Genomic DNA, 14140 nt, shown 5'->3' with positions numbered 1-14140 from the left:
CTGCCCCCAATCCCTCCCAGCATCAGAGTCTTTTCCAATGAGTTAACTCTTCGCATGAGGTGGCCAGAGTACTGGAGTTTCAGCTTTAGCATCACTCCTTCCAAAGAAATCCCAGGGCTGATCTCCTTCAGAGTGGACTGGTTGGATCTCCTTGCAGTCGAAGGGACTGTCAAGAGTCTTCTCCAACACCACAGGTCAAAAGCATCAATTCTTTGGCGCTCTGCCTTCTTCACAGTCCAACTCTCACATCCATACATGACCACAGGAAAAACCATATTCCCTGCCTTTAGAGCTTCCCTCCCACTCCACCACATTCCAGCCCTCCAGGTCGTCACAGAGCACCGAGCTGAGCTCCCTGCGCTACGCTGCAACTTCCCACTAGCTCCCTATTTTACACATGGTCCTGCATACATGTCAGTGCTGTTCTGGGCTCTTCTTGTGAGCAGAAATCAGCGAGGTCCTTACACCAAAAGACTGTTGAAACATTCTCCCCCAAACATACAAACCATAAAAAGTGATGAAATAAAATGAATTATAAGGGAATACTATGAACCATGATATGCCACAAAATTACATAACTTAGACAAAACGGACAAATTGTTAGAGAGGCACAGATTACCAAAATTAACTCAAGAAGAAATCAAAAGTCTGAATAGATCCATAAGAAGTGAAAAGATTGAATTTGTAATTTTATTTTTCTCCTAGGAGTTTTATTGTTACAGGTCTTAAAGTCTTTTTTTGCTTGTTTTTGTCGTTGTGAGTTTTTATTTTTTTCTTTATATATATATATTATTGAAGTATAGTTGACTCACAGTGTTTCAGGTGCACAGCAAGGTGATTCAGTCATACATAGACACATATATTATTTTTGAGATTATTTCCCATTATCGGTTATTACAAGATATTAAGTATAGTTCCCTGTGCTATATAGTAAACCTTTGTTACTTGTTGCACATCTATTTTTTTAAATTAGAAATCTAGCATTCTATTCCTGCTAAGGCAAACAAGTAGAAACATGACTGACAAAACAACAGTAACTTAAAAGGAAAATGTGGAAGAAGAGGGAAGAAGAATAACAAAAGCAAGGGTACCTGGTGGCCCTAAAAATCCTGGATTTCCTGGATATCCTTTTGGACCAGGTGGTCCCATCTCTCCTCGGTGACCTGGCATTCCTGGTAGTCCAGGTTCTCCAGGAAATCCTGACCTATCCAAGCCCGGGATCCCTGGGTCTCCCTTTGGCCCTGTTTCACCTCTTCTGCCTGTATATAAATGAATGAATGAAAAAATGAACACACAATTGCTTTCCCCACCAAGTCCAGATATATTTCATGGCTGTAAATATTTAGCTCTGTGATTTGAGCAAATCACACACTTATCTAATTGATTGATTTAGTTGATTGATTTAGGTCCCCTTTTGTAGAATTCGAAGATCCTTTCTGGCTTTAAGATTCTGTGTTTCAGTGCTTCATGAAGTGATGATAGTGTAGAATTTAGACTTGTTCTCTAGTCCTGCAGGCACATCTTGGGATGCACTTTCTGACACTGGCTCAACCTTTAACCTGCAGGATTGGTACTGAACGGCTCATCTGGCAAGTCTCAGATGCTTCTGGAAACAGTAATAGCACCACTACAACAATTAACATTTTAGCTAAAATTTTGCTTGTGAACGTATTAGAAGTGTGGTAGCTGAGTCCTAAAGGATTTTTTTTTCCCCTCCAAAATAGTTCACAAATCTGGTAGAGAGAAGCCAAAAAAAATAAAATTTCCATGACCACCTAATCTTCATAATTAGATTTATTTTCATATTCTATCTTTCATGTTGCTTGTAAAGCAACTGACTATATGTTCTAGTTTGTAATTGTAAACATATATCTTTTCATACATTCACTCTGTTTCAATAATTAGGATAAATTTACCACTTTAATATATGTATGAAAGTATTTAAGGTAAAATGTTTTTGACAGTTTATATGTATATGTATATATGTAAATATATATCTGTATGTAATTTCAGTGTTTATATTTTCTTGCATACAAGACACAGACCAATTTTACTGTAACTTCAGGAAACTTCAGGTTTCTTACTCTATCGGTGGTACTCACTGCAATGAATCTATGACAACAGGTTTCTGTTTTTGAAATCACTTTTCCCACTGAACAGTGGTCAGGACTTGTTACTGGACAGTTCTCATGTTAGGCAGCAAAGCTCAGAGTATGAGTCCCATGTCACTTGCCCACCTGGTGATTGGTTTCAAAGGCCTTCCCCTACCTTGTTGCCCTTTCAATCCATTTAAGCCTGGAAGTCCTTGAGCTCCCCTGGGGCCCTCTGTGCACCTTCCTGGGGGTCCTCTTTCTCCAGGTGGCCCAGGCTTCCCTGGATCCCCTGCAAAAGAGAGTCCAAAACACAATAAGGTGCCAAACCCAGGGTCTTAGTACTGCTATTCCAGTCATTCTCCTATAACTTTCCCCCCTGAATGGAACTTATATTTAGTGCCATTGATAGTACCATAATCCTATGTCTAATACAGAGGACACTGGTTAAAAGAAAAGAAGGAAGGAGGGAAGAAAGGGGGAACAAAGGTATGGCAGCAATGGAATGGAAAGTTGAATGGAAAAATAATTAAGCCTCCCGCATTCTATTTATTGAGCTAGAAGCTTGTTTGAGAAGAATTCTTCACTTGTAGAGCACTTACACACTCAAATGGCAGCATTGTAGCTGAGCTCACAGTGGAAAAAGGTAACCATACTTGCTATTGTACCTCGTGGTCCATCAAGTCCCCCAGTTCCTGGAACTCCAGGGAGACCCGGAAGTCCAGGGAGTCCAATTTCTCCATTTTCCCCAGCGCTGCCTCTTTCTCCTGGCAAACCTGGCGCTCCGGGTTCTCCAGGCATGGCTAGTCCTGGCTCTCCCTAGAGCACAAAAATGATGTTATTTTCATTGCATCATGCTTTCAAATCCTTACTGACTATAGACTGGTCTTTAGAGCTATTTACTTGAAAATAATATCTCCAAGATGGAGGTTCTGTACCCCTTTTTGCATAGTCACCACCATTCTATCCACTTCCCTTTTTCAACCCTAGTTCCTGACTTTTTAAGTAAAATTGTGCTTACTAATTCTTCCTGGCCTCCACTTTTTAAGAACACTCTGGAATTTTCTACAGTCTAGATATCTCTCCTTTTGATAGTTTTTCTCACAGCTACCCATGTTTGTTTCTAAAGTTTTTTCATTTTAAGAACTCTGAATGCTTCTGAAGATCAAAGAAGAAATAGAGAGGCAACTTGGTATTCTTACACCTTCCATCTCCCTTCTAAAGGGGAGGAATAATTTAAAGAAACTTAAAAAAACCAGTATCTTGGTAATCTACAAATACATTGATAATTTCTGCATACAGAGCATCCTGACTGGCAGGGGCATACAAACTGGCCAACTGTAATTGCCCCTCTACTCCCCCATATTAGTCTAAATTTTAATTCTCCAAGACCTTGATTCCTGGGAGGCCTGGCTTTCCAGGTAAACCTGGCTTTCCCATTTCTCCAGGACAACCTGGTGATCCTTTGGTTCCTGGAAACCCTCGGTCACCTAGAGAAAAAATAATAAAGGTTATAAGATTAAGAGCCTAAACAGTAGCTCTCTCATCTTAAAGTGCTTTTGCAAGGCAAGCAGCCTTAGGTGTTTTCATGAAAGTTTGAAAAGTAAGAAAGACAACTGCTAAAAAAGTCAATTCCAAATTAGACTACACTGGTTCCCAGTTTAAAAAAATTACCTTCTGTAATTTTGTTGTTTAGAGCCACTAAATTCTGGCAATTCTAGTTTAAACCACTGATACTAATTGACAATTTGGCTGCCTTTTTAAAAAAGTATATTTCACATACAGTGTACAGCCAAATGAATTTTTACATGGCTGTCTGATGTGAGCACTGACTCATCGGAAAAGACCCTGATACTGGGAAAAATTGAGGGCAAGAGGAGATGGGGGCAAAAGAGGATGAGATGGTTGGATGGCATCATCAACTCAATGGACATGAGTTTGAGCAAACTCTGGGAGATGGTGAAGGACAGGGAAGCCTGGCATGTTGCAGTCCATGGGGTTGAAAGAGTTGGACATGACTGAGTGACTGAACAACAGCAACCACAAAGTACAGGTATCTACTAAGAAGAATGAATTCCTTACAATCCCACAATCAAAAAGAATCATTGCTACCATTTTGGTGAATTTCCTTCCAGTTTTTTTCTGTGCATTTAAAAAATATGATTGAGATGAGATTGCATAACATGTGAATTCTTCCTTTTTTGCTTAAAATTATTATAAGATTTTTTCCCCATTTAAAACTAGTGGAAAACATAATTTTTAAGGATTTAATGGATATTTTCTATGCTATTCATTACATGTGTTTACATTTTATAAATAACCACAATGTGTTTAAAATTTTTTGAAAACTTACCCTTCGGTCCAGGAGGCCCAGGGAATCCAATTCCTGGAATTCCTGGTTCACCATCAGGCCCCGGGAGACCCAGATCACATTCTCCTGTGGATCCAGGGATACCTTGAAAACACACAGACATCCATGTCAGCACCTTCCCTGTATCTTGCCATAAAACAAGATGTTTGTTTCTGCATTGTCCCCGACCTTTTTGGAAATTAAGAAATAATAACCCCAACTTCCTACCCATTCCTATCTAATGAGGTTATCTTTAGGAAGCACAAATAATTTTTTTTAAGTTTGTTGTTAATTGGAGGATAATTACTTTATAAATTGGGGTGGTGGTTTCTGCCTTACACCAGCATGAATCAGCCATAGGTATACACATGTCTCCTTCCTCTCAACTCTCCCTCCCACCCCCCACCCCATCTGACCCCTCTAGGTTGTCACAGCGCAGTGGCTTTGGTTCCCGGCATCATACAGCAAATTCCCACTGGCTGTCTATTTACATATGATGACGTACATGTTTCAATGCTACTCTCTCAAATCATCCCACCTTCTCCTCTCCCCACTGTGTGCAAAAGTCTGACCTTTATGTCTGCATCTCCTTTGCTGCCCTGCAAATAGGATCATCAGTACCATTTTTCTGGATTCCATATATATGCATTAATATATGATATTGTCAATAATTTTGAACATATAATTTAACTTCTAAAATGAATTATTTTTTATATCTTGAACTATAGGCCCCCCTCCCCCACACCATGAATGTAATGTTAAGTTTTAGATGATGTTGGCCAAGAAATTAAGCTTTCAAATGAAGAAGCTATGGGAACTGTCCCAATCAACCATCAGTTCACATTGCTTGCTCCTCCACCAAAAATCCAGGAAGTCTGTTCTTCTCTCCAATCCCTCTTAAGGAATTGTACTGATTCTCTTTTGGAATCAGAAGTACTAATGGGAATAGTCCAGATAACCTCAAAGGACAACAGCAAGTCTCCTGTCTGTTAGCTTGTCCCCTGTGACCTGAGCTCTTTCTTTATTGGAGCCAATGAATCTATTTTCCTTCTAATGGGAGAGTTATAATCAGGAGAGTCAGGGTGCCATCTGTTCCCATGTACCAGACGTGGTAAAGGGGATACTCACCAGGTGGACCCCGGGGACCAGCACGGCCTGGAGGCCCAGGGGGTCCTGGGGGCCCTGGGACTGGTGTCAAAACACCAGTTTCTCCCTCAGGACCTTAAGAAAATTTACATCATAAGATTGGTTTGCACATTGAAGTTTTTATTTGTTCAGAAGGGAAAAACATAATTATAAGGGATTCATAAACATACCCCAAGGGATATAAAAAATAATCTCTGCTTCCATAGGCTTCAAACCTAGCTTAAAGACAACCAGCTCATAGAAACTCTTATTCAATTGACAAATATTTATAAGCATCTCTTATTGGCTAAGCCTGGTTTTAGTTAATAGTCTAACATCCTGATCTATTAAAAGAGAACCTATTCTAAAAAAAATTGATAATATGGAATTCAGCCTAATTGCTAGTGAATACTGGTAGGGTATTTATTTATTGGGTGACTAGTTTTCACAGGAAGACAGTATAGGTTACTGAATAAAGCACAAACTGAGGCTTGACAAGTTGAACTGGGCTTGAATCTTGGCCCTGCTCTTTGTAAGGTCTGTGAGCTTGGGCATGTTTTTTAATCTAAGTTCCTCATGTGTTGAAGAAATAATGACTGCCTCCCAGGTAAAGATTTGAGATAATGTTCTGACCAAAGGGTGTGTGTGTGTGCATGTTCAGTTGCTTCAGTTGTGTCTAACTTTCTGCAACCCCAAGGACCATAGCCTGCCAGGCTCCTCTGTCCATGGCATTTCCCAGGAAAAATACTGGAGTGGGTTGCCGTGCCCTCCTCCAGGGGATCTTCCCAACCCAGGGATCAAACCTGGGTCTCCTGATTCTCACGCATTGCAGGCAGATTCTTTACTGCTGAGCCACTAGACAAGCCCTTTGAAAACAGTGGCCAATATTAAAACAATTTTTACTCATTAGAACCACCCATATATTCATATATTTATAGAAAAAATAAGTTTATAGTAATGTGATGGGACAAATTTGATGATAATATATTTTATGACAATGGAATCCTTCATTAAAATTCCCTTTGAAAGAACAGAGGAGGATTTGAAGATGAATTAGAAGAAGGTAAACTTATTCATTAAAGAGACAGATGGCAAATAATTTAGACTTTATGGTCCAGATGTGTCTCTGTTGAAATAACTCTGCTTTCCTAGAGTGAGAATAGTGAGGAACAATCTGTGTGCCAATAAAACTTGATAGGAAATACAATTTTTAGTGTCTATTGTATTGCCTACAATTTTCACATGTCACAAAATATTATTCAAAAAAATTTTTCCAATAAATTGAAAATATAAAAACCACTCTTAGCTTGTAGACTATATACATAAGTAGGTGGTGGGCTGGATTTAGACTGTGGTCTGCTATAGTGTGCCAATCTTTGGATTAGAATATCAGCCTTAAAGTAAGGTGCAGGAAAAAATACTCATATAGCTCATATAACCATATAACCATAAAATAAGCTTTACATATGTGTATGGACAGAAATGCATGCATGCAATTTATAATGTACTGTTGACCCTTAAACAACATGGGTTTGAACTGCAAGGGCCCACTTACTGGCAGATTTTTTTCAACAGTAAATATTAGAGTACTACATGACAGGCTAGGCTGAACTACACAAATAGGGAGGAGCTGCACACAGAAAACCTGACCCTAAGTTATACACATGTAGCGTTGGTGCCCCTAACTCCCATATAGTGTTGTTCGAGGAATGTACATATAAATGTATGCGAGTACTACAGGGGATACTGCATTCAAAATTTTATTCCTGGTGAGGGATGCTATAAAAAGATTTGGAGACCACTGGTATTGAATCACTACAGTGATTTTAGAAGTAAAAAATTACCAGTGCAGCGTTACTTAACACTGTCAGTAACAGGAAATTCTCCTTTTCAGCCATGTTTTCCACCACGGGTGAACATGAGGGTCCAGTCCCTCCTGAATACCACAGCTATGTTCAGTACACATAGATCCCAAAGTTAATGGCACTTTACGACTATTGTCAATACAACTTTTCTTCATTTGCCTTAGATATTTTGAAGTTTTATTCATAAATCATTTATGAGGCTATGGATCAAAAAGAACAAACTGCGATAACATGAGCGGGCCCTGGGGTAGGAAGAGGCTTCTCGAGGTCAGTCCTACAGGTTTCTGCCTCCCCTTTGTTTGTCATAACTGACTTCCACTTATCTCTTAGGATCTGTTCACTCCATTTATCTATATCAGGAATGGATATAGACCCTTCCCAGGAAATTTCAGCTGCATTGCTCAGGAACATTGCTCTCTACCACAGCCTCCATGTTCTTTCCCAGAGTCTACAAGTTGACACAGTCTTCTTATTAGAAGTAAGCTTCTATTATTCATAGTCTTGGGGGAATTATATTCCCTCTAGCTCTAGGAACCATCAACCCACTCCACAGGAAAACAGGACTGGAAAGAAAACTAACCAACCGGCTTCTCCAGGTGGTCCAGGGGCTCCAGGAAGTCCTTGGGCTCCCTTTGGACCAGGCTCTCCCTGTGGTCCATAGTCTGATGGTCCAGCCGGTCCTATGGGTCCTGGGGACCCAGGGATACCAGGATCCCCTGGAAGACCTGGGTCCCCCTTCTCACCGCTCAGGGCCTGTATCAATAGGAATATGTTTGGATAGTGATTCATCCAGTATCTCCTTACGCAGTCTCACAAGAATACGAATACCAGTTGGGTCATCATTGAGAAGATCCTGAATTAAAAGGCAGTTGTTACTGAGGCATTGCTTCTAAAATAAGCACTGAATGATGTCTGTTGTTTCCTGCCTTTTGGGATCCAGCAACATGTCATTAACTCTCTCAAGTCCCACTTGAGATGTCCTACAATGGGATGCTATGCATGTAACAGCCCAGAAAACTCAGCTCAAATTGGCCAACGATGCAAATGGCATCAGAGTTGACATTCATGTTAATGTCACATTTCTAAAATAAGCCCAGTACAACAAGTCATCATTTGATTGGTTTTCACCAGGTCTCTTCATTACAGAGGAGATATTGAGTCTGTATTAAGTTTTGCTTAAATCTTTTGCTGTTGTTGTTGTTGTTAATTTCATCATCTCTAGCTTTGAAAATGAGTCGTATCTTTTAAAGTTGAATTTGACAAACTAACCAAAGTTTCTCTTTCTCCCCAAGTGAAAGTGAAAGTGTTAGTCACTCAGTCGTGACTGAATCTTTGCGACTAGGGAAGCCCATCTGACTGGACTTTCATTGTTCAATGTCAACAGGTGGCTAAGTAGTCCCTCTTTTATGATGGCAGGGTGTAAGACTCAGAACAGCTCCTTGATACTCCCTTACTTTCTGGGACATAATAAGAACTAATAAAAATAGGGAGATGCAAATAGGAGCATGATATGGACTGTATTGGGCTTCCCTGCTGGCTCAGATGGTAAATAATCTGGCTGCAGTGCAGGAGACCCAGGTTTGATCCCCAGGAAGAGAAGATTCCCTTGGAGAAGGGAATGCCAACCCACTCCAGTATTCTTGCCTGGAGAATTCCATGGACAGAGGAGCCTGGCAGGCTACCGTCTACAGGGTCGCAAAGAGTCGGACACAAATGAGTGACTATCACTTTCACTTTCTTGGACTGTATTAAGACTAGAACAAAAGAATTCTGTACTCCAGCTCTTTTTAAGCATAACTACCACCTTGGAGGGACAGCTGGCAGTTTGCCAAAGATGAGTCTGAAATACTGACACTGCTAGCTGCTCTGGCCAAAGAGGGTTTTGTACACAAAAAGATGTAGGAAAGATTGCATATCATTTCTACATTTGGGGAGTCAATTCATATTCTCATATTAAAGGGTTTGTGACTGAAGCTTTAAATTGTTTCCAAGTTTCCCTGTTCAAGGTAGAACACTTTTGATTGGATGACACTGATAAGCCTTGGACACACTGGGTAGCATGCCTTGTGAACCTCTCAGATATATGTGATAAGCGGTCAGCCTCTGCCTCATTGACATTTAAAAATAAAGCTCAGTAAGAACTTCTCACTTGAACATGTGAGAGATTCTATACGTGAAAAGACAGGATTTATACAAGCTTAAATACTGTAAATGACAACACTTTAGATTTTTTTGACTACACTAAATATTTTGTCCTTTTGGCATTTATTTTTACTTAAAAGAATGAACAATGTCCCCAAAATACTGACTAAAACTTTCTGTTACTAATCATTTTCTGAACTTCCCTATAAATTCATTTGATACAAATGTGGAATTATTACTTGTGTATGAGACAAGATCATTGTCAATGTGGAATTTTATTTGGACTGAAAAATCATTGAGAAAAAAAGATATTGAGGGCTACATATTTATTTTGTCAAAGTACTATAAATATTTGCTCTGGTTTGAGGGATGAACTGTGCTGAAAGACCAATAATTTTTTGAAACGAGATCAGCTGATGTCTTAACTTTAGAGCCCTTCATTCAGAAAGAAGGTACTTTGGAAAAAGTTGCTGGGTACCAACCGATTCTCCTTTAGGTCCTGGTAATCCTTTCACTCCCGGAGTCCCAGGAATGCCATCCAAGCCCTTTCTTCCAGGATGTCCTCTGAGTCCCGGATCCCCTGGGGCACCCACTTGTCCCTCTGGCCGAGATGTTTCACCTTTTTCTCCTTTAAGTCCTGGCTGACCCTGAGCACCTGGGAATCCCTAGGGTAGTGCAGAAATGTCTGCATTACATTGGGTACAGTTGTTCTTATCAATCTTAAAAAAATGTCAGTAAGAACTTTTCAATTTGAATGAACATGAATTATTTTCCAGACACTTTCTTTGACTCACAAGTATGTCAAAGTTTTTGGCTTTATTTTTACTTCCAAAACTGTAAAAAAATCAGTTAGTATAATTCAATGCAACATCTATAATAATATAATTCAATATGATGTCACCATTATCATAAGTCAGATTATGTTTGAATACTGGTAAATTTTAATATGTATCCATGGATAATATGATTCAAATACATTTATCGAAATATTACTTTCTGGTTTTAAATTTTTAATGATTTTATTGAGGGATCTTCCTGACCCAGGGATCAAACCCAGGTCTCCTAGATTGCAGGCAGATTCTTTCACTGTCTCAGTCACCAGGGAAGCCCCACAATATGTATCCATGGATAACTTGATTTAAATGCACTTATCCAAATATAACTTTCTGATTTTAATTTGTTAACAATTATATTGAAGTATAATTTAAATGTCATAAAATGAATCCTTTGTAAGACTACAACTCAATGATTTTTAGTAAATGTACCCATTGCGCCGTGATCATCACAATCCAGTGTTAAAACATTTCTATCACCCCTCCAAATTCCCTCAGATCTACTTGCTGTCCATCCCTGTTCCCAACCTCAGCCTCAGGCAACCACTGATCTACTTTCTGTCTCTGATACCGTTTGAAATGATGATAAATTCATGAGTTCACTCATTCATTCACACATCATTCATTAATTCATTCAATCCAAAAGTATCAACTAAGTGCTTTACTACTAAGTAAGCCTCCTTCTGAGGCACCAAACTGACACCCTATATGGACAGCAACCATTATCTCCAGAGTGCTCCAAATTGAACCTAAATAAAGCTTCAAAACTGTGAAACCTTACTGGAAATCCTGGAAGACCAGCACTTCCTGGGGATCCTGGGCTTCCTTTAATGCCAGCTGCCCCTGGTTCTCCTGCAAAGCAGTAAATTATTAAGTAGTCATTGAACACAAACTTGGAGTAGCTAGGGTAATGCAGTGTGTGAGGAAAATAGGGTGTTTTCTTCTGAAGAAAGAACATTTCTATCTTAAAACACAGTGGAGGATGACAATGGGAGTTAAAAAACTGGAAAAAGAGTTAATGTTCAAAATAAGTACTCAAATTTTAGCTTCCTAAAATTCTTGTCTTTATAATTTTAAGGAATACATTGTTTTCTAATGATAAAAGTAATGGATGTTCATGGTAAAAAAATTATACTGAAAGAAGAGAATAAGAATCATGCATAAATCTACCACCAGAAGATAATATTCACTAAAATTTTCATGTGTATTACTCATAAAATTTTATATCTGTAAATGCATAGGGGTTTATAATATACTTTTTTGGTGTCATACCATGCATATGTCAATAAATATGGATTTATAGCTTCACTTTAAATGGCTGTAGCTTATTGTGTGGGTGTGCGTGTGCACATGTGTGTATGTGTGTGTGTGTTTAGTTGCTCAGTTGTGTCTGACTCTTTGCGACCCCATGGGCTGCAGCCCACCAGGCTCCTCTGTCCATGGGATTCTCCAGGGAAGAATACTGGAGTGGGTTGCCAGATCATTTATTCAGCAAACAGCTATTTTTAGACATTTAAGATTTTTTTTGACATGGACCATTTTTAAAGCCTTTATTGAATTTGTTACAATATTGTTTCTGGTTTATGTTTGGCTTCTTTGCCTGAGATACACGTGGGATCTTATCTCCTGGACCAGGGATCGAACTCACCCCTTGAATTGGAAGTCAAAGTCATAACCACTGGACCACCAGGAAGTCTCTATTTTCAGACGTTTGAATTGTTTTATTCAATTTTAGCTGTTGTAAGCAGTCCTCTGATAAATACCCCATATTTAGTTCTACAAATTTAACCAATGATTTCCTTTACAATAAATTCCTAAAAGTGTACCTCCAGGTCCGAAGAGGTAAAAACCTTTCTAAGGCTCTGGATATGTGTTGCTAAATTGCATTTTGCTGTACAACTGTATAGTTCCTCTGGGTATTTAAATATTTCAGTAAAGAGGATCCCTGTAGAGGGTCTTTTGGATGGATCTAAGGTCAGTTTATTAACAAATGTTTATCATATTTTATTTTATGCAAGATTTGAGTCAGGAGAATTCTTTTATAGTAATCAAAACAATTTTACCATTTATGCATCTTCTTTAAGCTATAGCTGTAGTTCCTCAAACATAAGGAAACCAAGGAAAATATAGCAATGCAACTGGTTGGGCAGCAGCAATGAGCTGCCCACCTGCATCTCAAGCCTTGGGTCAGAGATGACTCTGGGGATGTAGGAAAACTATGATAGCTTTCCTTTTGTTCCTTCTCTCCTCTTTTCCTTTTGTTTTTTTTTACCATTTTCCCCCAGAGACTTGGGTACCAACTAGAAGCTGCAGAAAAATACTTCCCCTGTTCTTTGCCCCATCCTTTCCGCCCAGGCTTGTCTCAGATAGTCAGCAACTAAAATGCAATAGAGGGAAATGCCATGTTTTATGGGGTTTTTGGCTTTCTTTATGTTAACAGAGCTTGTTTTTGAAGGTTTCCCTCCAAATTCATGTAGACCACATCCTGACATTGAGCAATTGGATGTCTTTTTTTTTTTCTGTCCAGTGAGCGGAGCCTTTTAGTACTTGCAAAAACACTTGGGAACTGTCCTACCTTGGAATCCTTTTTCGCCTTCTAACCCTGGCAATCCAGGGGGGCCTGGAGACCCTGGGACACAAGGACACTGTGTGCACAGGAGGCCTGGCTCCCCTGCAATAAGAACACACTTGCATCACTCAAAACCCCACTCACAAACCCACACCAAGTCCTCAGAAAGGACTGAAACTTTCCAACCACATGATTATTTATTACATCTAATTTTTTTCATGTAGTGAAAAGTATGTATGCATTCATACATATCTAGGACATGTATATTCATAAAAAATAATTCATCTATTATATCTGCTTATTGTATCTGAGGTTTTTTGTTTGTTTTTTTTTTTTTGCATTATAGAAAGGAAATTCGAAGAGCCCAGTAACAAACATTTACTATCTCAGTTTTTCTCTCCTTGAGTGCAGGATAAAACTCACATGCTAGGAACAGCCAATGATTTATTGCACAGGTGCTAAATAAATGATTGATTTCCAGAGAAATAAATACTATTAGGTAATCCTTTTGGAAAAGAAGCCATCTGTGACTGTCTGCTATTTGGGATCACTGTCTCTGGGAAGTATAAAATAAGTGATGATAAAGGTGATGAGAATGACTCATTCTGACCGAACATCACCGACTGAACTAACCTTTGGGTCCACCGACTCCTGGGATACCTGGCGACCCTATGTGGCCTGGAAGTCCACCAACTCCAGGTGGACCTTCGCGAAAAACAATACCACCTGCAAAGAGACAACACCAAAGCTAATTTTAGTATTTTTTTCAATTAGCAAGTGTTTTAGTAATGTCTTTATTTTATATGCATTTCCCCATCTGTTTTGCAAGTTGAGTCTTGTGAAAGTTATCTGTAACTGAAAAGACTGACCAGCTTTCCTTTCACATCACATATGAGATTTTTTTTTTTTTAAATAAGGATGCAGTTCTATTACAGGTGCCCCGGGTTCCAGATTCTGACTCGAACATTCCTGAGCTTCAGGCTTCAAGAGTTATGCACTTCAGGCTTGTCATCAATCAAATGAGGACACAAAACCTACATTTGGAAAAAAAAACCCAGAGGGCTAAGAGTCCTGACACATAGCGAAGCATTTTAGTTTAGTTTTGCTTTGTTTTCCAGACTCACTCCTTAACTTAACAGATTTGTTCTTATACATTACGCCTATTA

The 14140-nt window shown here is 39.2% G+C and overlaps 1 protein-coding gene across 1 annotated transcript in view; it reads right to left on the bottom strand.

Annotated features, from left to right (window-relative positions):
- Positions 1-14140, bottom strand: part of COL4A3 (collagen type IV alpha 3 chain) — a 156988-nt gene that overhangs the window by 28900 nt on the left and 113948 nt on the right. Inside the window, exons 22-32 of the mRNA XM_069578390.1 lie at positions 13608-13700; positions 12981-13076; positions 11187-11257; positions 10055-10237; positions 8015-8183; positions 5569-5661; positions 4444-4545; positions 3483-3580; positions 2759-2909; positions 2269-2382; positions 1092-1259 (exon numbers count right to left, since the gene is read on the bottom strand). Of these exons, the coding sequence (XP_069434491.1) occupies positions 1092-1259; positions 2269-2382; positions 2759-2909; positions 3483-3580; positions 4444-4545; positions 5569-5661; positions 8015-8183; positions 10055-10237; positions 11187-11257; positions 12981-13076; positions 13608-13700 (1338 nt within the window). The remainder of the gene's footprint in view (positions 1-1091; positions 1260-2268; positions 2383-2758; positions 2910-3482; positions 3581-4443; positions 4546-5568; positions 5662-8014; positions 8184-10054; positions 10238-11186; positions 11258-12980; positions 13077-13607; positions 13701-14140) is intronic.

The sequence above is a fragment of the Ovis canadensis genome, chromosome 2 (genome assembly GCF_042477335.2).
Source record: "Ovis canadensis isolate MfBH-ARS-UI-01 breed Bighorn chromosome 2, ARS-UI_OviCan_v2, whole genome shotgun sequence".
NCBI lineage: Eukaryota > Metazoa > Chordata > Mammalia > Artiodactyla > Bovidae > Ovis > Ovis canadensis.
The sequence above is the reverse complement of the archived record's forward strand: the minus strand, read 5'-3'. Positions and strand labels throughout refer to the sequence as shown.